General features: G+C 43.2%; 1 protein-coding gene across 2 annotated transcripts in view; it reads right to left on the bottom strand.

Annotated features, from left to right (window-relative positions):
• The window catches only part of LOC147631006 (V-type proton ATPase subunit a3-like), a 64,873-nt gene extending 43,238 nt beyond the window's left edge, over positions 1 to 21,635 (bottom strand). Inside the window, exons 1-6 of one of the 2 annotated variants that reach the window (XM_086809339.1) lie at positions 20,994 to 21,635; positions 20,538 to 20,582; positions 19,412 to 19,534; positions 18,571 to 18,678; positions 18,204 to 18,317; positions 17,948 to 18,121 (exon numbers count right to left, since the gene is read on the bottom strand). In XM_086809339.1, the coding sequence (XP_086665465.1) occupies positions 17,948 to 18,121; positions 18,204 to 18,317; positions 18,571 to 18,678; positions 19,412 to 19,534; positions 20,538 to 20,582; positions 20,994 to 21,128 (699 nt within the window). In that variant the 5' untranslated portion in view covers positions 21,129 to 21,635. The remainder of the gene's footprint in view (positions 1 to 17,947; positions 18,122 to 18,203; positions 18,318 to 18,570; positions 18,679 to 19,411; positions 19,535 to 20,537; positions 20,583 to 20,993) is intronic. The other variant, XM_086809340.1, reaches the window with a different exon arrangement.
• Positions 21,636 to 22,955: the final 1,320 nt, after the last annotated feature.

Consider the following 22,955-nt stretch of genomic DNA (forward strand, 5'->3'; position numbering starts at 1 on the left):
ATTTCTCGTTTGTGTCCGTGGAAGATCAAATATAAAATCCATGGCAATGCTCTCCCAAGGTCTATCTGGAATAGGTAAAGGCTGTAATAACCCTGGTGTCTTTTGACGGTCAAACTTTACCTTCTGACATACGATGCATTGCCTCACAAAGGCATCAACATCTCTTCTCAAGGTTGGCCAATAAAAGAAAGTCTCCACTGCTTTGACCGTGGCGTCAATACCTCTATGACCTGCATACGGTGGAGCATGACTTTCAATCATAACCTTGAGTCGCAATGGCCTGGTAACACACAGTCTGCCATGCATCAATAGAAACCCATCTCTGAGAGTATAGTGCTCATGCCGTCATGATGATAAGCAAGTGAAACTGCAGAGACCTGTGGCTTGCGTGACAAAGCATCTGCCACTACATTCTTTTTGCCTTCCACATGCACAATCTGGAAGTGAAACATTGACAAAAAGTTTGCCCAAAGCATATGCTTCTCTGAAAGCTTAGTTTGCGTGAGGAAATAACGCAAGGTCTGATGATCTGTCTGTACAGTGAAATCAGCCCCAAGCAAGTAGTGTTTCCATGTAGAAAGAGCGTGAATTACAGCCAACATCTCTTTCTCATAAACCTGTAAATGCTTCTCAGCATCTTGCAATATTCTACTCTCATAGGCTATGACATGTCCCTCTTGCATGAGAACTGCACCAATGCTACTTCCACATGCATCACACTGGACAACAAAAGCCTTTCGGAAGTCCGGTAACACCAATACTGGGTCCGAAGTAAGCTTGTCTTTGAGCTTTTTGAATGCTGTAATTTCCCGATCAGCCCATCTAAACGGAGTTGCCTTCTTCGTCAAGGCATGAAGAGACGAAGCAATTTCAGCAAAGTACCGTATGTAACGCCTGTAATAGGAACACAATCCTAGAAAGCTGCGTACATCATGCACGGTCCTCAAATCTGGCCAATTAAGAATCGCTTCCACCTTTGTTGGATCCATACGGACTCCATGCTTAGACACAATATGCCCCAAGAAATGTATCTCCTGCAAAAAGAACTCACTCTTCTTGCCATTAACAACCAGCCTATGGTTTCTGAGTTCTGCAAACACAATGGCCAAATGCCTTCTATGCTCTTCCTCAGTTTGTGAATGCACAATCATATCATCAAAGAATGTGCCCACAAACTCTCTATGAGGCCTGAAAATCCTGTCCATCATTTTGTTAAATGTGGCAAGCGCATTTGTCAAACCAAAGGGCATAACCAAGAACTCATACAATCCAAACGTGGTTCGAAATGCTGTCTTATGCACATCCTCGGGTCTAATGCATATCTGATGATACCCGCTTTTCAAGTCAATGCGACTAAAGACTGTGGAGCCCTGTAAGCGGTCCAAAATGTCATCGATCCTCGGTATGGGAAATCGATTCTTGATGGTATTCTTGTTCAACGCCCTGTAACCAATACACATGCGCCAAGAACCATCCTTTTTTTGCACCAAGAGTACAGGTGAGCAAAAGGGTGATGAGCTAGGCTGTATCAACCCTTTATTCAAAAGCTCCTGCACCTGACTCATAATCTCTTCCTGTTGGGCTGCACTAACACGGTACGGCGGTCTATTCGGTGGAGAACTACCAGGAATCAAATCAATGGAATGATCTTCTGGCCTCTCAGGAGGAAGTTCTCGTGGCAATGACTCGGAAAAACAATCTTGAAACCCACATAAGAAATCAGTCCTGTCCTTATCTAACATAGACAAATTAGACTTAGACTCATCATCTTGTGCATCCTTTACATAAATCAAGTATGCGGAAAGATGCTTTTTCATTACTGATGAAATCGCCGAAGCGGATACAATAGGAACAGATTCCCCTTTGAGTTTTACATCCAATACATGTTCTTTCCCTCTATGAGTCAGAGTGATTTTCCTACTGTAAGTATCCACCACCGCATGTACTCTATGGCACCATGGCATCCCCAACAAAACATCACAGCCATCAAGTGGCATGATAAAGAACTCTTCGCTGTCCACATAACCCTGCAAATGAAGCCGAAGCTTCCCAATGATAGGAGTAACGGGTTCTGCATACCCTGGACAAGCCATATTAGCCTCATCTAACAGCCCCATCTCCTCTGCGCGAATCCCCAAACGGCCAGCCAAATCTGGTGAAATGAAGTTGGCTCTAGCACCTGTGTCAAAGAATATCAAGGCATTCTGATCTCTCACTTTGCCCCATGCCCTGCACAACCCTGTTGCTTCACCACCTGGCTGTTCCCCAACAAGATCAGGAATTAACCCTGCAGAAGGTTTTGGTTTCTTTGACTTGGGCTCTCCTTTATTGTCAGAGTCCTTTTGGAACTTTCTCTTGGGACAATTGAATGACATATGTCCCTCTTCAGTACAGTAAAAACACTTCCGAGCATCTCTCAAAGCCTGTCTTTCCTCACAAGTTCTCTTGGGCATTGGCAACTTCTTATACTTCGTCTCTGAAGACCCTTTAGCATCACGAGAAGCATGCCCAGATTTTTCAGCTTTCTTGCTCATGTTCTTACTGCCTTTAAACCCAGATGATCCTCCAGTGAGTAACGCATTAGCTGTCATAGCATTTTCAATCATCTGTGACATGTTCGTTACTCGTCTTGATACAATAATCTCGTACCTCTTTGGGCAGGGCAGCCCACAACAATACTTCTCTACCTGCTCAGACAATGGCACTGCACGGTAAGAAGTCACAGGGAGTAAAGCTTCCCAAAACTTCTTATTGTAATCCTCCAAATTCTCACACTTTGAAGCATCCAACTTGTGCCATGCGGTCATAACATCCACCTCAAACGTAGATGTGAGCCATACGGAAGAGAAGACCTGTTTAAATTGTACCCAAGTGGTGGGTGCTATGCCCTGCAAAAGAAGAGTAGACCACCACTGCAAAGCATTGCCCTTGAGAAAAGTGGCAGCTTTCCGCACCTTAGAGGACTCTGTGTAATTCCCACCAGAAAAAGCAGCATCAAACTGCTGTAAGAAGGTAAGTGCTTTCAATTTATCTTTGGCTCCACTGAATGTATCAAACTTCACAGCAGCTCCCCCTTCCTTATAATCCTTCGCCTTTCCCATAGGCGTTAAATTATCATATGGAAGTGGCTTTGCAAGATTGCTGCCCCCAACATTCATGCCCATCATTGGGTCAACATTTCCCATTCCCACACCAGGCATACCATACATTCCAGCCATGTTTCCAAACATTCCATTATGCATACCTGGCTGCATACCACCAAACATATTGCCTTGCATTCCAGGTTGCATGCCCCCAAACATATTTCCTTGCATACCGGACTGCATACCACCATACATATTCCCCTGCATACCAGGCTGAAAATTTGCTCCAAAAGGCCCGTGCATACCCATGCCTCCCTGAGGATAACCCCCAGTCATAGATTGGAACACCAAGCCACCACCAAAATAACCTGGATGCATATTCTGCTGAGGAATTGATGGCTGTCCAAAGAAGGAACTCTGTGAGTTTGCTCCATAAGCATGCTGCATGTTCGGAAACTGGCCAAGAGATGGTTCCTGTGGGATGGCACCACTATGACCCTGAGGAAGATTCTTAGAGCGAACCTTCTTCTTCTTTTTCTCGGGCTCTGTGTGGGATCTCATAAATTCAGCAAATCTCTCACTCTGAGTGAGCTGCATAAATACATCCATAACACTAGCCAAACGATCTTTGAACCGAGCATCATCATCCTCTTTACCATGAACATCTTCTGGCTGTGTTACATCCTCATAAGGCTCAGCATCTGCAGCCTGTTCTCCTGCATGAATATCCTCAGATACATCTCTCTCAGGAGAAGTCTCTTGCTCTTCCTCTTCATGATAGAAGTACTCATCCTCTGTATCAGACATGTTTGCTGAATTTTTCAGCGATGGCTTTCTTCGAGGCAACCACGAGCTCACCCCCTTCAGAAAGTTGATGATTGGTCCCGGCAACGGAACCTTGAAACCGGCCTCTGATATAAAACCAGAGTGCGGTGGACTAGCAGTCACCCGTCCACTTGTAGTCTAGATGTGAAAACAAAACAGATTGGAGCTAGAGTGCCCAAATCTGAAAACAAAGTGACACCTGTTGGCCCCAAAACTTGGCGCCCCTTGCGGTATTTCTTTATTCAATTCCAAAAGTATGGAAGGCTGAGTACAACCAAAATCAGCCAAGAGATTACACCTGTATGTCCAATCTGACGGCCCACAATACCTCTTAGCACAGAGGATTCACGCACACAGATCTGTGTCTCAAAACAACACACTGTGCCTCCCTCTCATCAGCCAAGACCACTAAGCAGGGCAGCCATGCGCATACATCTGGCATATCTCAAGCACATGATTCAACATCTCAGCTCATACATACATTCACTGTTCAACCTCTGTCTCCACCCTTTTCAATCTGCCATACCCCTCCTCTCACAAGGGGCCAGATAGCTCAAATCTGCAACAGACATAAAGCAATAGAAAGAGAGATAGATGAACAGATGCGGAGCTTACCAAAATCAGCTCGTGGATCTGCACCTGAGAAAGTAACGGTACCAATCTGTACTTGCAAGCACTTGTTTCAACAAGCCTGCTTCACACGTGTGAGTGTACTTGTCTGTACCCTCCTTCCTGTATCCACCTCAGTGCTGTACCTGTCTGTACAGTCCTGAAAAACAGCACTGTACCAGTCTGTACTTGATTGTACCTGTCCGTACAAGACTGTACGGGTTGTACCTACAGTAATCAGAAGTAACCCGCCTGCTGTCTAGATGCTAGACGCCTGCGCCGCCTGAAACAGATGATGCCCAGCACTTGTCCAGCACCTATTCTGGCCGTACAGTGTACCGGCAGAAGTACAGGACTGTACTTACAGTCGTACCAGCTGTACTGCCTGAATTCTGCAGTAACCCGCCTGCTGTCTAGATGCTGGACGCCTGCACCGCCTGAAACAGATGATGCCCAACACTTGTCCAGCACCTGTTCTGGCCGTACAGTGTACCTGCAAAAGTACAAGACTGTACTTGCAATCGTACCTGCCTGTACTGCCTGAATTCTACAGCAACTGCAGCCGCCTGTTGCAACCTGTACCTGTTCCACAGCCGCCGCCTCTGCCTGCAGCAATACCTACTGTCGTACAGAACTGTACGGATGCTGTACGGCCTGCTCCAGCACACAGAAAATCAGCAGCAGCACCCTATTCAACAGTCGACTCCTTCTCCTCTTGCTTTCCACGCTTCCCAACAGCACGTAGGCTTCACGTTTCCCAAAAAGGAAGAGAGAGAGAGTGGAGAGAGAAGCTTACACTCCAAAAGTGGAGTTGCCCCCTCCCCATAATAATCCTAGGGCCCCAACTTTAATTGTCATTAAAGTTCCCTAGGGGCCACTAAGGCCTAGGGGCAACTTTCAATAAAGCATTAAAATTCTAATGTTCTAGTCCCCCCCTTCACACCTAGGGATGTCCACACATCATTAACTCTCTCCGGGCACCCCCCATGTGAATCATTCAATATTTTGACTCAGCAACCACCATGCCCACACTTGTGCTGTTCCATTTTCACAGGGCCATGACACCTCGTCCTTTCCAACTATGGTACGTATCTACCATAGATACGACAAAATATTCCTAAAAAGGTGATCCTACTATATATATGTTGCACAAATGTAGAGCCAATGTATGTCACATAGCACTCCAATACAAGGTGCATGTGACAAGCATCGCACAAAGTTTTTGATGATAAGGCAGTGAAATGCATTTTTGTAGGCTACAATTCAAAGAGCGAAGGGTGTTGTTTCTACCATCCTACCTCATAGCGGATTATGGTTAGCAAAGATGCGGTTTTTGTGGAGAACTCATTACAACCCTTGCTTTCAGTGCAAAAAAACAGCCACATGTAGGGTCACAGGATCTCTTTGATACTCTTCTTCCTTTGTATGGTACACATTTACCAAGTGTTGGGCATTTGGATACTCAACCTATGGCTGGAAATCAACCCAAACATGCTGAAAATCAGCCCATAACAGCTGAAAATCAGCAGTCAAACATACTTGATGTTGACCCCAGTGGTCAAGCAGATGTTGATGATGCAGTGGGCAGAGGAAAGGAGAGCCATGCACGAAGCTAAAGCAATACCTCGTTGGCTGTTGCAAACCTCACTGGAGAGACACATGGTATTTGGCAGACTTGCCTCATGGCAAAAAGGCCATTGGTACGAAGTGGATTTACAAGTTGAAGAGAAAAGCATATGGTAGCATTGACCGCTACAAGGCAAGACTTGTTGCCAAAGGTTATGCCCAGCCAAGGTCACCGCGAAACATTTCACTATCGAAACGAAACGATGCTGAAACGATTTATTTTGGAACAAAACGTTTCAACAACAGGTAGGTGGACGATGAAATGTTGGACTGAAATGATCATATACATAAAACGTCAAGGTACTAGCCAATAGTTATAAGATGATATTAGCATATTTATCATCAATAAACAAAGAAGACATACAAAAGAGAAGAGAAAAGAACAAATACGATGAAAGAAAGAAGGAGAAAGAATTATAAAAGCTAAAAAGCACACAAAATCACAACCTTTTTCCCCACATGAAACGATATGGTTTCACTCTGCACATGAAATGTTTCAACACTGAAACGTGAAACGAGTTTCAAAGCCACCGAAACGAGTTTCATGGTGACCATGTGCCTAGCAAAAGGGCATCAATTATGATGAGACTTTTGCACCCATGTCTCATATGACCACCTTTTGGTCCATCATTGCATTGGCAGCACATCATGGATGGCATGTACATCAGTTGGACATCAAAACTGCTTTCTTAAATGGTGACTTGCACAAGGAGATATATGTATCTCATTCTCATGGTTTTGTACAAAAAGGGCAGGAAAGCAAAGCATGGAGGCTGAAGAAAGCCTTATATGGCCTTCAACAGGCTCCTAAGGCTTGGTATGAAAAGATTCATGCATACTTGATTAAACAGGTTTCGGCAACTGTCCTACTAAGAGTACCTTCTATATCCAAAGGACTTGAGATAGTTTCTTGGTCATCGTCTCTTGTACGATGATGACATGCTACTCACAGGCCCTGATAAAGAATAGATTTCAGCTTTCAACACTGAATTACTTTCATCATTTGAGATGTCAGATCTAGGCCAATTGCATTTTTTCTTGGACATTCAGTTCTTATAACGTGATGATGGCATAGTTATGATGCAGTCAAAGTACACACAAAGACTACTTAAAACATTTAAGCTTGAGAATTGTAAGCCTGTGTCTAGACCAGTTGAGACAAGTGCCAGGCTTAGCATTCGGGATTCTGGAGGGCCTTTTGATCAAACATTATATCAACAGACTGTTGGTTGCTTGATTTATTTAAGCAATACAAGGCCACACATTCAATTTGGGGTCTCTCAGCTTATGCATAGCTCAGGCTCCATGCATTGGTAGGGTCACGGGTGTCAAGCGGGTTTTCTGCTACTTACAGAGCACTCAACACCTCCGATTGTTCTATCCTGAGGGGGTGATTCACAACTGCATGCCTTTACACTGGGCTGGATGTCTGCTACCGACTTTTGCTTCCATCTTGGTGATTCATATATATCATGGCCCAGCAAAAAGCAACCAACAGTGGGCACTTCCAAATGAGAAGCACAGGGCAATTTTTACAACTACAGTTGCGTGTGTCTAGCTTAGACTCCTTATGACTAATTTGGGTTTTGGACAGTCATCCTCCACTACCATTTTCGTTTGTTAGTCAAAGCGCACTTGCAGTTGCCAGGAACCCAATGTTTCATGCTCGCACTAAGCACATTGAGATGCATTATCATTATGTTAGGGAGAGCCTCTCTGCGGGAGAGATCAACTTGGTTTTATGTGCCTACACATGACATGGAAGATTTGTTCACCACAACTCTTTTTTGTGAAAAGTTCGAAGCTTCTCGAAAAGCTTTGGGCTTATTGCCTTTCGGGGATTAATCAACCATCCCTATACATGCTCACATCATCGCTCCAGGGGAGTTTGTTGACATCTATGTCATATGGGGAGTGGTGTGTGAACACTAGGATCTGTCGGGACAATTTTTACTCTCTTTAGGAGAGGTTTTCTCCCCCGAGCTCTTGAACCGGCCTTTATTTCACTTAAGGGATTCAGGTATTATTGTACTTTTGCACATAATCCATACTCAAGATTGTGCTTCTTTGAGTGTGTGTATGGATTGTTGTGATTGGCTCCATCATCTCTCCAATAGCTGAGGCACCATTCTCTCTAACAACTGAGACATCATGCGATGACACAAATTGCACACTTCCACGAGAGTAGGCAACAATACCGTGGATAGACTGATGGCAAGTATCACTCCAGCCATCGGTGATGAGAGAAATCCCATTTCTCTGCAGTACATTTATGAATATCTACTATCCGCCTAAGGTTAAAAGCACTACTCAGATATTTGTTGGGGCAGCATCAATGGCAACTTTCTCCTCCTTCAAAAGAGTGGTTCTCAAGGTTTCTGACAATGGAAGACTATAAGTAGGGCCAAATTCAGCGATTGCATGAACCATCTATTGAAAGTAACGAGACCTGGCCACATTGAAGGCAATATGGTCATGGCAAAAGAACCTAGCAACTGCAACATCTAGTGCTTCCTTCTTTTTGCGAGGATCCCATGCACTTGCTAAAGTCCTTTGGCTACCTCTAGAGAGTAGTGGAGATGGAAGCACAGAGGGTCTAAGGAGAAAGGCGAGATAAGAAGAATTGCTACTAGTAGATGAAAAGTATGAGGGATCCACAGCCACAAACCTTGGAGGTGGAGCATGAAAAACGACAACATTATAACGTTCTTGAAGCTCCTTTTTCTTCTCTACAAGGATGGCATTGCAAAAGGTAATGTCATGACCGTCCCATACCACCAATGTTGCGTGCACGCCCGTGCCATGGCTAATCTTTGACATGAACATCATTAATCCCTGATTAATCATCACTTAAGTCAGCATCAGTGGTAGCATAAGTACCATCAGCATCAGTAGCCTCATCTTCAACCGCACATCATCATCACCATCATCATCGTCCCTACGAGGGCAGGGACCCTGTCGCAGCCTGTAGACACATGTCGGCAGGCAGTAGAAGGTCCCATGCAGCATGTGGCAGGCATCAGCTTGCATGGCAGCAGTTTTGGACAGCATTAAATAGGGCACAGCAGTTCAGAGCAGTAAGTGCCTCATTTATGGCAATTAAATGCCCATTTTCAGGTCCAAGCAACAGGCCGACTGCAGCTTAGCTACCCGACCAGCTTCCTAGCAAAGTATATAAACCCAAAGACATCTTTCAGCAAATTCATCAAGTCATATTCATCATTCAGCATTGTAGTTAGCAGAAGAAGTCATGTAAGAGGCCAGAGGTCACCCCCAAGGGTTTGGCCATGTACATTCATCGGTAACCTTTTTGTACCATATAAAATACAAGAAAAAAACTGACATCAATCTCCTCTTCTTCTCTCTCCTCTGTCTTAATCATGTTTATTTCGACATCTTGTTCTTAGTCAGGCTTTGGGCTGTGGATCAGTACAGCAAAGGCTTCCGCTCATGCAACAACCAAGACATAGCCACTAGCGCTAACAGCTCCATGGCCATGAGATCTTGCACGTTCTAAATAGACCTGAGAGAAATCTGTGCTACTGCTGTAAATCCGAAAATAGAGAATAAAACAGCATATATGTGTAGACAGTAGACTGCAAATGATCAAGAACATGATTCATGAATATGAATGAAGGTACAGCACGAGGGAGGCCCGTGAGTGCTGGTTTGTACAAGTCAAGGCTGAAATCAGAGATGAAATGATGTGGAAATGAGGCACCCATTTATATAGGTCCTCATGAGCTGGTTGGCCAAGTCCTACAGGCCGACCTACACAAGCGTCCATAAAATAAGCTAAAAATGCCCCTAAAAATGGTGCAAAAAATAGTAGATAAATATGGAGTTATTATTATTAGCCCATGGCTATTATTTCCAATCTCATGGCCAATCTAGACCTCCTCTTGCTGGCACCATTAGCCTACGTGTGAACCTTCCGGTCCCCACACCCTTGGATAAGCCTTACCTCTAATTTTGGGTTAACCCTAACCTTAATCTTGGGTTAGTACACGCGTCCCTAGCCCTAACCCTAGGCTAGTAGGGATGTAACACAAAGTTTGTGATCTACTCCCCAAAGTAAGTTTTCTCTATCTCCTCCACCTCTGCTTGCTGCTGGAACTCCACTTGATCCCCTTCAGGCACAGGATTCTCCTCGTGATCTGATAGGGTGTTATCAAATCAGAGATCTTCCGCCATGGGCGAAGCGAAGGCAGTAAAGTGTATGCCACTGAAAGAAAAGATATGTGCCAATTCTGAATTTAAATGGGAGAAAAGACCACGCTTTTATGCGAGAACTTGTTTTGCAAGCTAAAAAAGCTTCAATGCTTTTTTACTTCTTAAAAAAAAGTACGGTTTCTTTTTGTGCACGCGCAAGGGGGGGGGGAAACAGCCCCCTTTGTCTACGGTTTTGTAGAAAACAGCCCTTTATGCTTTTTTTTTATAAAAATAGCACATTTTTCCAAAAAACTGTGGTCCCTAATTCAGAAAACTGTGGTCCCTAATTCAGCATGTAATCTGTGCTTACTTGCCGGCTGCTTTGCATGTGCCTCCTCCTCTCTGCCATCTCTGCCCACCATAGGCCCACCCTGCTGCCCTCCTGTAAAGGCAGCATAACAGGCACCTGTACAGCCTGCTGCTGGAAGGCTTGGCTGGCTATGGGCACCTGCTACAGCAGCCCTGCCTGCCGTCTCCTAGAGGTCATAGCCTACATGCACCCTCTCTTCCATATACCCCATGATTTCTGGTGCAGCTTCCGACAGAGACCATCAAGGGAAATTAGGGTTCCACACATAGGGGTTTCCAAACAGTTTTCCCCTCTTGCATACATCTACGAATTCTTTTCTCTCTTCCCTCCCTCTCTCAGAATCCATATGCATCCTATCTTGCCAGCAAGATCAAAACACATATAAAGCGATTGAGAGAAATACCGGAGTTTGGGCGACACAATTGAAAAACACACATGGGACATGTAAACCTTGTTTTCATGCCTTCTAGATTAGGTATAAAGCGATTGAGAGAAATACCTGAATTTGGGCGACACAACTGAAAAACACACATGGGACACGTAAACCTGGTTTTCCTGCCTCCATGATTAGGTTAGCTCTGGTACCAACTATAAGATCCCCCAAGGATCAGGCTCAATACAAGGTTGGTACAAACATAGAAGGGTGCAGGCAAGCTCACCACCCAACCACGGTCCGCGTCCGCAAACTCCCTCGAGGCAGGAGCTAGGGCTCACTCCCACAAATCCATGCCAATCAACCCTGGCATCCCATACCAGCAATGTCTGCGCGTATAGGCCCTTAGCGCACACGCATGCGCGCGCGCACGCGCACACACACACACTTTTTTTTTTTTTGTAAAGCTTCATGTCATTAATTACAGGTGGGAAACCTCAAAACGAGGAAAACCCACCAAAAAGACCATATACAAGGGAAACTACTAGAGTGTTCACTATGTTCAGTGTGAACATAGTTAAACATCTAAAAACAATCTGTAAAAAGAGCATACAGAGATGAGTCTATCTCATGAAGAGAGAGACAGTCATATAAAGATTGCTGAAGAGAGCAACGGAAGAATGAGTAAGCATCCAAATGAGGCCCAGCAAAAACTATCCTGTTGCGAGACTCCCACGTAGTCCATAAAGCCCAATAGCGAACCCAATCAAAGAAGACTTTATAGGATCTAAGGGGTGAAGGGAGAAGGCCGAAGATCCAAAAGTATTTCCCAAAGGGTGCCTGTCGGAAGCGGGCTCTCAAACGTGTAGCAATCCAATCCAATAAAGTCCTGGTGAGAGGACAACTCCATAAAAGATGAAAGACTGTCTCTTGAGAAGCACCACAACTATGACAAGTTGAAGGTGCCAAAAGTCGCCTAGCCAAGAAAAGACCGACTGGCAAGACTCCAATCAAGCATCTCCATAAAAACAGTTTACTTTTCAAAGGTAGACTGCATTTCCAAAGAGAATGAAGCCGCTGTTTCCACCAAGCCTGGCTTTTATGAAGATGCCAAATCTGATTTGCATGTTCTTGAACCCAAGAGGCAGGCAACAAGAAATGATATATCGAATGAACCGAAAGTTTAGCCATTGATAAAGGGCCTCGTGCAGGTTGTTCTCTTTTAAGGCTCCAATCAACCAAACGATCAGAACGATCCAAATCTGCAATTGGTTCAAAAGGAGCAAGAAGCTCTCGAATAAGCTGCCAGATTGATCTATAATGCATCCCCAGACCAAATTTCCTGGCGGCAACCACAAAAGAAAGCACATGGCCAGCAGCATCCAAAACATCATCAATAAGATAAACTCCTTTCTTTGAAAGGAAATATGCCTTCCTAGGCTCACGTAGAGCCAGTGGTACATCAAAAACCTTCGACCAATGAATACTCTCAAGGCGAAGCGAAGAAGATTGCGCATTAAACCTCGGATTTCAAAAAAGATATTGCGTAATCTGTTTCCAGGCAAAAATTAACTTAGATAAAAGAGGACAGCCGACAATCTTTCCATTGAAATGGCTGAAAATTGCATCCCAATACGTAACAGTCCACTTTCCAAAAGCAGGTGAAGACATAGACATACACATATGACCCAACATAATAGCCCATGGCTGGCGTTGTTGCACAAATTCCAATAGCAAAGTGGATTTACGAGCAAGCACATGAAAATGAATATTCAATATGTTCAAGCCACCATGTGTCTTTGGAGAACACATCTTTGGCATTGACAAAAGACGAAGACCCTTTTTACGATGTTGAGTTTTCCACACAATTGCCATTGCCAGAGACATAAACCGATCTATATCAGCTTTCCTCCACATAATCAATGGAAGAAAGAACTGTATGTAAGCCATCACAATAGCCTGCACTATCCTGAGACGTACATGAAGAGGCCAAGTGGAAAGCTGCCAATAATCAATTTTGCGATTCAATTTTAGCATAACCCATTGAATCATTTGTGAAGATGACAGCGGCCAACCCAAAGGGTAACCCAAATGACGAACGATATGTCCAGCAGGAGGTATTCCACCGGGCCACAATATATGATGCCATTGCTGTACACTAAGCGCAAGCAAGGTAGACTTACGGAAGTTTACTTTCAAACCAGCAGCCAGACCAAAAAGTTCCAAAGCCTTCATTAATCTCTGAAGATCTTGTTGCGTATTCTTGGGCATAAAAAAAGAATCATCAGCATAAGCCTGAGCCAGGAAAGTATGCCCAGCAGGAAGCTGTAAGCCATGCACTTCATCAGTGGCTTGCAAAAAATCCAAATAACAAAGAAAAGGATGTGTGGCAATAGCAAACAACAAGGAACTAAGCGGACAACCCTGGCGAACTGAACGTCCCAATTTCCAAGAATCTGATAGAGAAGAGCTCAAAATCAAAGAAGCATCACTGTCATTATAGAGCCAATACACAATATTTTGCCACTTTGCACCGAAACCAAGAGAACTCATAGTCATAGCTATATAGTCCCAATGCACAGAATCAAAAGCTTTCTCAATATCAACCTGCAAAATGAGTACATCCTGCTTAGTGTATTTGGCATATTCAATGGCAATATAAGCATTGGCTAAATTATCATTGATTTGCCTCCGAGGCACAAAACCATATTGCGCAGGATGCAAACCATCATGTAAAAATCCTTTGATACGATTTGCCAACATCTTAGTCAGAAGCTTATAGATGACAGGCATAAGAGTAATGGGCCTCCAATCAGAGAAAACTTCACAAAGATCCCGTTTAGGGAAAAGCTTAACCAATCCTTCTTTCCAAGAAGATGGTAGTACATCATTTGCCCAAGCTTCATTAATCATATACAGCAATGATTGTTCCAAGTGAGGCCAAAAAGCATGGAAAAATTCCACTGTCAATCCATCCCATCCGGGAGATTTCCATCGACCCATTGAACGTAAAGCATCTTTAAGTTCAATATCAGTGAACGCAGATTCTAATTCCAATGCATCCTGTGGAGAAATAATGGACTGAACATGATGCAATAAAGCATAACGAGCATCAAGTATGTCAGACGAAGTAGTTGGCGGTTTAGCAAAAAGGGCTGCAAAATGCTGACTAGCAATATATGAGAGCTCCGATAAAGAATGAGTCCATTGACCATCAGATTTTTTCACCCTTCTGATGCATTCCTTTTGTCTTGAAGCATGTAGATTTTTGAAAAAATCTTTGGAAGAGAAACCCTTATCTATGATAGCTCGATGTCGCGAACGTGTCAACCATTTTTGCAATTTTCCTTGATCATTTAGCATGAGGAAGTGCTTAGCCTGCATTAAAGAATCTTGTTCATTAGTATTTAAAATCCTATACTGAGCAAGCTCAGCCATGGATTGACATGTTTCTTTAGCCTGCAAGATCTGATCCCGCAAGTCGGCCATGTAATAACGACCATAATCACAGATCACAGCCTGCATGCGCTGAACAAATTGAAACCAAGCAATGTCAATGTCCTCATGCATTTGAAGGGGCAAGGGCTCAATGGCTTGCAAAACCATTTCCTTGAAATCAGCATGGACAAGATAACTGTTGTTTAAAAGCAACAGCCTATGTTTCTGAAGAATAGAGAGATCTTGTGGCATGTCGAAATAAAGGCCTAACCATAAAGGAGAATGATCAGAGAGTAACATGGAACGATCAATCCATAGTTTGCAAACAAAATCATCATATTGGTCAGCATGTAACAAGTACCAGCGATCCAGACGTGTCCAGATATGTGGAAAAGCATTGTGGTTAAAAGTAAATCCTTGCAGATGAGGGAATACATGTTGCCATAGGTCCAAAATATTGCAAGAAGAGAGCAAATCATTCCATGTTCTGCGTTCAGCTCCAAGCATATGAGTTCTTCCAGTGGAGTTAAATTCAGGAGATGGAGCATTATTAAAATCTCCACAAAGGAATGCATTATGGAGCCAGGGATAAGCCAACATTTGTGACCATATATTTGCCCTGTCAGCTGAGCTTTGTGGTGCATAAACTGCTGCAAATTCATAAATTTGTCCATATAATAAACATTGAATGACCATCCATCTGCCAGCAGAATCATTGTAGGCCAACATTGGTTGTAGATCATGCTTAACAAGCATAAAAACTCCCGAGTAATGCTGAGTGCCCGCATAAAATATATCATAACCTGCAAAGTGACCTGATTGACCCACTAAGGTATGCTGATTGTGTTCTTGCACACACACTAGATGAGGCTGCATTTTATGTACATAGTGCCAAAACAACCTAAATTTACTTGGATCACAAAGTCCTCTAATATTGTACGAAAGACATTTTATTGGAGCATCAAACATCAGATCTGTACAAAGGTATATACAGTGAACAGCCAGCAAAATCAATGCTGCATAACAACAACTGAATCAGGGAGATAGCCCTCGCCCTGAATCAAGAGAGACTCATGCATATTCGTATCAACACACATATCCAAAGCATTTACATCGGCATCCATACTCGAGGAAGCACCTCGAACTACATCTGACCATATTCTAGAAAGCATAGTCGATGAGGTGGAAGACTGTGTAATAGTGGCAGATGCAGTCCAATTACGTGAAGGAACGGGAGCACGACGAACCATAGTACCTTTTTTCGGAGTTTTCCATTCAGCCGAAGATATTTTATCTTTTCCTTTATCCTTGGTTTGATTAGGCACTGCCAAAGAAGAAACAGCTTGTGGAAAAACTTTAGCTTTTCCTTTCTCTTTCTCCTTTTGAGTATTTCGAGTGGCTTGATTTGTTGGTATCTCCTTAATTTGAGTTGGCTGCTCATTCGCTGATATGGGAGGTACAGCAGATAACGGCGGAGGATGCAGCAGAGAAGAACATTCAGAAGCCATATGCCCAAACTTATGACAAGTGAAACAAGCACCTGCAAAGACTCCCCAATTTAATTTGAAGTAACGTGCACCCATGCCACGCACATTTTCTACTTCAACAGCAATTGCTGGTGGTTGCTCATGGTCCGTATCCCACAAGATGCAAAATCTGTTTTTGTTTCCTGTAGGACGAGGTGCACAAACCACTTTGCCCAGAGTGGCTGCTATACCTGGCAAATGTTCCCTCAAATATTCTGGAAAATCCACGACCTCGACCCAAACAGGACAACGATGCCTAATCAAGGACTGATAGTCCTTGGTTGGGGACCAAGGTAACACATGTACCAACTGTACACCAAACATAAGGGGAGAAGATTCAAGCATCTGCTGCTTATATTGACCATCAGACAGTAATACATCATAAAAACCCCTTGCTGCAAAGTGAACTCCATCTACAAAGGGTCCACCTAGAATGGACTGAATCCATTGAGCTACTTCTTGCGCAGAAGGCATTTTACCTGGAAAGAAGAGAATAATCCCTTTCTCTGAGTATCTACGCAAAGGAGACACAATCGTCGGCAATTTAATCTTATAACTGAAAGAAGGAGGCGGGTCCTTCCATTTGACACGACTGTCTACAAAGTCCTCACATAAAGCCTCATATACAAACTGTGCATCCGACGAATCTTGCTTGATCATGGTGACAGATTCAATTGCAGCATGCTGCCTCTTGTTACTGTCTGCAGCATTATCCCGGCGAGCATAGGTCACAACAGTCTCAGACATAATTGCAAGAGTAAAGTCTGTACAACACTGCTAAACAACTCTCTCTTTTTTTTTTTTTGAAAAGCTGTATGCTGTATACAGGAGGCTTTGAAATTTAGGCGAGTAGACTTGCAGCTTCGAAGCAAAAGGAGTCGCAGGCGAAGAGGCGAACAAGGTCGCAAGCAATAGGTGAGTTGGGTTGCAGGCGATAGGCGAAATACGAGCAGTCGAACAGGCGACCTGGGTCGCAGGTGAATAGAGTCGCCGCTTCGATGGCAAATGGAGTCACAGGCGATAAGCGAGCTGGGTCGCAGGCGATAGGTGAACTGAATCGCAGGCGATAACCGAGCTGGGTCGCAGGCGATAATCGCAGGCAAGCAGTCGAAGAGAGAAACTGGGTCTCAGGCGAACAGGCCTCTCTCTCATACACGCGCGCGCGCGCACGCGCGCGCGCGCACACACACACACACACACACACACACACAGTTATATTAAACGTCTTCTAAAGACGTTTAATATATTAAACGTCTTCTAAAGACCCAATGGGTCTATGAGACCAAAGTGATACAATGCTATCCATACAAAACAAGTACAACTAGCATAGCTCTCTGAGAGTAGAGGCTGATACAATGATCATCACGTGGGGAGTACATGGGATATATAAGTACTAGTAAAAGAGAATCTCATCATGGAGTGCCTGAGAATATGAAGCACCAGGGGCACATCACCCTCCAGTAGAGGGTACACCTCTCTCAAGTATATCGAGGAAAACAAAACAAGTACAACTAGCATAGCTCTCTGAGAGTAGAGGCTGATACAATGATCATCACGTGGGAGTACATGGGATATATAAGTACTAGTAAAAGTGAATCTCATCATGGAGTGCCTGAGAATATGAAGCACCAGGGGCACATCACCCTCCAGTAGAGGGTACACCTCTCTCAAGTATAACGAGCATGGGGTGCCGAGAGGTCCCCTTCTGTCATGTACGTGAGAAGGTGGTGTGGTGGCAGTGGAGCATGTCCTGGATCTGGAGCTGATGGCAGGATCGTGGTTGGTGTCCCATGGGCTGGGGACACCGGGTACTGAGAGAGAGAGAGAGAGGGTGGGGGGGTAGAAAGTTAAAAATGAATATGACTATAATAAGGGGCATTCCCAGGTGAGGAATAAGATAACTAAGTGAATAGAATGCAGAGCATGCAAACAAGCATTGACAAACCTTTTCACCCGTCGCAGGGTCTAATACAGGATCCTCAACTTGCACCTGTTTGAGAAACAGATTACCACGCGTAGCCCGGAACAGAATCCGCTCAAAAGCTGCAGCCTTGGATGTGGCAACTAGACCAGTAAAAAATCCTAGTCTTGCTTGCTTTGATGGCTCTGACTGCATTTCCTGCAACGGAAAAAATATGCTAGCTGTAAAAAATACACGATGCAAATAATTGGGTGAAGTAGTGGTGGGCAAGCTTCTCAACCTGTTCTATCAGAAGTGGACTATCAATAGACGTCTCGGCTGAATAAGACGATTCTTCAAATTCTCGTTGTTGGGCACTTGCATTGCTTTGGGCCGAATAGAAAAGCATGCCAGCCTGTGAATTTAATATACAAAATAAGAGGCTGGAAACCAAAAAAAAAATGTGAGAAAAGAAATGACATGCCTTGCTACACAGAAGTGCTCCCACCGGGTATGTATCCACCTACTTGTAAGTGGGCATGCACTTGTCTAAGCGTGTGTACATGGGTGCGCAGCACATGCATGCATGCATGTATGTGTGTGTTGTGTGTGCATGCGTGCACACAAGTGCATATGCTTCCTTTAGAAATGTGGACTTTTGAGAGTACCTTCTGCAGCACAAGCTGAAATTCCAAAAGTTCACTGTAGCTGCGTAGTAATTTATCACTGTTAGAATTGATTTCTGAAAGCTCTGTCTCCAGCTCACTCAGCTTGACCTAGTTGCAAACATAAAGATCAACCAATGATACTTGTTACTGATACAGAACCTCATTTTGACGAGGCATTGTGTAAAATGATATTGACTCCGTGAGAAAAGAAAGCAGTATTGTTAGGAACAAGTACGAAGATGGCGTGTAGGTCAAGATCTGATCTAAGCAATGAGGCAGAGGATAGGACTGCCAAACCCCCTAGTGGTTGCCGAGCATGGTATGGGAAGCAACCAGTAGTCATCTGCAAGAACGGTGGTCTATGGTCTTGAGGCTCCTCGTCCAGGTGTATTCACCCGATCACCTCCCATGCTCGGTTTCATTCTTCAAAGTGGTTCTAAAACCAAGCTTCCCCATGCTGCATTGTGACCATGTGAACATACAAACTCCCCATTGTAAGATGCACCAAAAATGCAGAGATAATTATGATGTTTAGGCAATGCCACAAGGGCAAGACAAATCAACGAAAACAACAAATGTGAGCATTGTCTGCTCAAGCAAGATAACTGGAGTTAAAATGCCCCAAACAGAGATGATCAAAGAAGAATTCAAGTGCATATTGAGAGGGCAGACAACCCACAGGCAGGTCCCTTAGGATGTTCTAGTAACAGTTGAATTTTCTACCCAACACTAATGACTTCCACAAAAAGGGCTCTTGAAAGTACAATGAGCTTGTTCCCCAAATGATGCTTGCATGTGCTAGTAAATCAACTTTTCAAACTTCTTGAGAATCAAATTTCACCTCAAGCTCATCTAAATCAATGTCTTTGCTGGCCAATGCCCCAGTGGAAACAGAAATGCCAGCCTTTGTGATTTGGTCCTTAAGAAACCGCAGCTTGCGCAGCATTTCCCCACACCGTTTAACCTGAATTGGGAAAAAATGTAATCAACACCTACAAGCATTAGACCTTCTCGCAAAAAAGTAAACTAAATTCACAAATCTAATGTGAAAAGTTAGGCCAGTCTTCCAATATCCAATAGCAAAACATTCAACTATATTCCTTGCAAAGCATCTACACCACTTTACTTCCACAAACCTAACACAGCCCTTACAAATGCAGAATAATATACCCTAATTAAATTTATAGTTGACAAAACTTGGCATTGGCAAAGATGATGCTAAGGACTCCAGCTCGTAGTTGATCAGCTTCTTGAACGAGCTTTTATGGCATCTTCCAGCCTTCCATATGCTTGACGCTATGTGATCTAGCTCATGTAGAGCTATAGTGCCCTTCCTAGCTCTTGAATCTCCTTTCTCTTAATGCAAGGACCGGTCAATGTCCATCAACTTGTCCCTCAAGAGATTCACAAAGAATCATTAAATTTGTACCCATTCCATTGGATGGGATGTATGTACATGTAATATAGAGCTTCCCTCTGTTCCAAAGAGGCAGAGAGTACTCAAGCCTAGCCCCTACTCTATAGCTTGCATAGAATATTGTGTAGAACAATCCATGTCCAGATTCTGACTGTAAGGAAACTATTGCAGTTAGTTAGCAAAATGTTGGCCATTGTGACACCTGTTTAATAAAGGGACAGAAGCCTAAAGTAGTGATGAGGTTTAGGGAACCGTGTTTGGACAACAGTGACTGCGCATCAAAAGCTGCAGGTTTCAGCCACATAGTCAGCCCAAACTGGCACCCAACGCTGGGCTGGGGGCTCAAAATGTGAAAAGCACCGAAAGGAGGTAATAACCAGGATGACCTAGAAGGAGGATCATACTTGCATTGTTCCTCGCCTGTATTAGCCTTGCCAATATAGTTTCTGCAATTGGACTTTCATTCTTATATAAGTTAAGCAAGTAAATAATCACAAGATAGCTAAACAGATCTGCATCACATTAAGAAGAACAAGTAAGAGCTTGTTACCTGTTTGGCATAGGTCCGTTGAAAAGGACTCTTGTCGGTGTTGAGCTGCACAGAGACAAGAACCCTACATAAGGACTTGGCTTACTTGTACACAATAACTAAAATGACCAAAACTAAATATGCACACCCCCCCGCACACACATTTCATACATACATACACATAATGCTCTCTCTCTCTCTCTCTCTCTCTCTCTCTCTCTCTCTCTCATGCATGCTGTATATATTTATCTGTTTATTTATATTTTTATTACATTCTTTATTGTTTATTTATTTACATACATTTATATTATATTTAGTATTACATTTATATTATATGTTGTGTCTATCATTTCAGGTTTTTACTAAATAGAATAGAAAAATAAAATAAACAGGTGACCCTGAGGACACTGGTTTTGCTTGGTACAGGTTAACTTTGATTAGGAATGAAACCAAAAAACACAGCAGGGGGGATCTTACATCTTTGAACTGAAGGAGACCCAGCTCGCCCAGGTAGGTCATGGCATGGTGTGCAGACTCAACAGGGATGATGAGCTGCACCAAGTTCATCTCTTCTGACCGAAACAGGTCCATGGAAGATCTGCTGCTCGCCATTGCAGACTCTTCAACCTTCGTCAAGGTCCCTACTCCATAGAAACTTGTCTGCAGAAAACCTCCCCCCAACAAAGCTTTTGCCGATCTGGGATATCCAATTCTGCAGCAAAACAAGCTAACCTGTGTATTTGAAGAGAGCGCCTGTGCAGGATGAGGGCGCACAACAAAGAAAAACTTCTGAGCAGGAGAAGAGGAGCGTTGACGAGGAAGGTCACAAGGTTAGGGCCAGCACACAGGGAATTTCTGTTCAGGAGACGAAGAAGACAGAAGAAGGTCCGTGTCCGCACGTTGTTGCAGAGACGATTTTCCTCTTTTTTTCATAACACCACATGGCATAGATAATTCACTCCATACTTAATACTAAATTGCCAATGGTAGATTAAATGACAAAGTCCACGTGATCTACCATTACGTTCGTCCACAAAGAAATGCCTCCTAGGCTATGCCCTCGTGCAAAGGTGAGGTTCCAACTCCACGATGGACTTTGGAGCGATTTACAAGTGTGCAAGAGTGTGTGTGTGTGTCATGAGATATATATGTGTGTGTGTGTGTGAGTCTGATGCATCTTTTGACGTTTTAGTCAAGGCATCCAAAGCACGTATGATCCATATAACAACACCAAAGTGCACGAAATTGAACTTGATGTTGAACTTGAACCCAAGATCTCTTACATGATGCATAAACCGGTTTGTGTGTGTGTGTGTGCACGCGCGCACATGCATGTGTGTGTGTGCGTGCGTGTGTGTGTGTGTGTGTGTGTGTGTGTGAAAGTCTAACATAAAAATGTGTGTGTGTGTGTGGAGAGAGAGAGAGAGAGAGAGAGAGAGAGAGAGAGAGAACTAAAATGAAAAGGAGAGAAATTGCTATAGATCTTCGATATGCAAAAGCAACTTATATGATATTATCATCATTCAAGCTTTCAAAAGTACTCATCATCCTATGTTCTAGAATAGAGGAGAAAAAGATAAAAGTAGGGTGGAGATCTCCCCACAAAAGACCCAAGAGAGAAGTGAAGAGTGAACATTATCTTGCATAGGCCACCAAATATTGAATAGGCTTGTAAATGTGGTCTTACTCGTGCCAAATATAATTGATTCAATATATCTAGCAATAGGTCTTTCTAAAGGTGACCACAATTTTATTTGTTTTTTTAATGTGGATCATATTCATCCAAGGCCATAAGAAATCACAATTTGTGTTATATTATATAATAATAGTTAGGTCTGCATAAGTACACTCGATGAATCAAAGGAAACGTTAACGCCTTTGTCATTATTATAACACTGAGATTTAATATGAAATTTTCATAACTACTTTTATTAAACGTCTCAAGTTAAAAACTATTATGTGGACCAATGCATGCATGCACTTTCATAACAAATTCATTGCTTTGCAAGAGTATAATAACTATAACTAAGAGTACTATAACTATAACTATTATGTGACTATGTCATGTTGCAGTATTATCTTGACCCCCAAAAAAATCTATGAAATAAAAAAACAAATTTTTAAAATTTATTGTAAGGAAACAAAATCTCCATATGCATAATGCTGTGAAGGAAATCTTACTGATGTTAACTACAGTTTCAACCTTAAAATTTGAAGCTACATCCATGTGAAAGAATGAGAAAATAAAGTTAAGTTTCAATTGATGAAAGGTCTTATAGAGCACTCAACAACTTAATGGTTTACTCTATTTGGGGAAAGAAGAACAATGATATTACATAACAAGCATAAAATTTCCAAGATGTAGCGTTACGTATGTGGAGAGTTAGAGCTCAAAGTCACTCAGTCCCTACACATGCCTAGCCTAATATGAACACCCCT

Source organism: Cibotium barometz, chromosome 15 (genome assembly GCF_041138505.1).
Source record: "Cibotium barometz isolate CiBa-2024 chromosome 15, ASM4113850v1, whole genome shotgun sequence".
In the NCBI taxonomy this organism is placed as follows: Eukaryota; Viridiplantae; Streptophyta; class Polypodiopsida; order Cyatheales; family Cibotiaceae; genus Cibotium; species Cibotium barometz.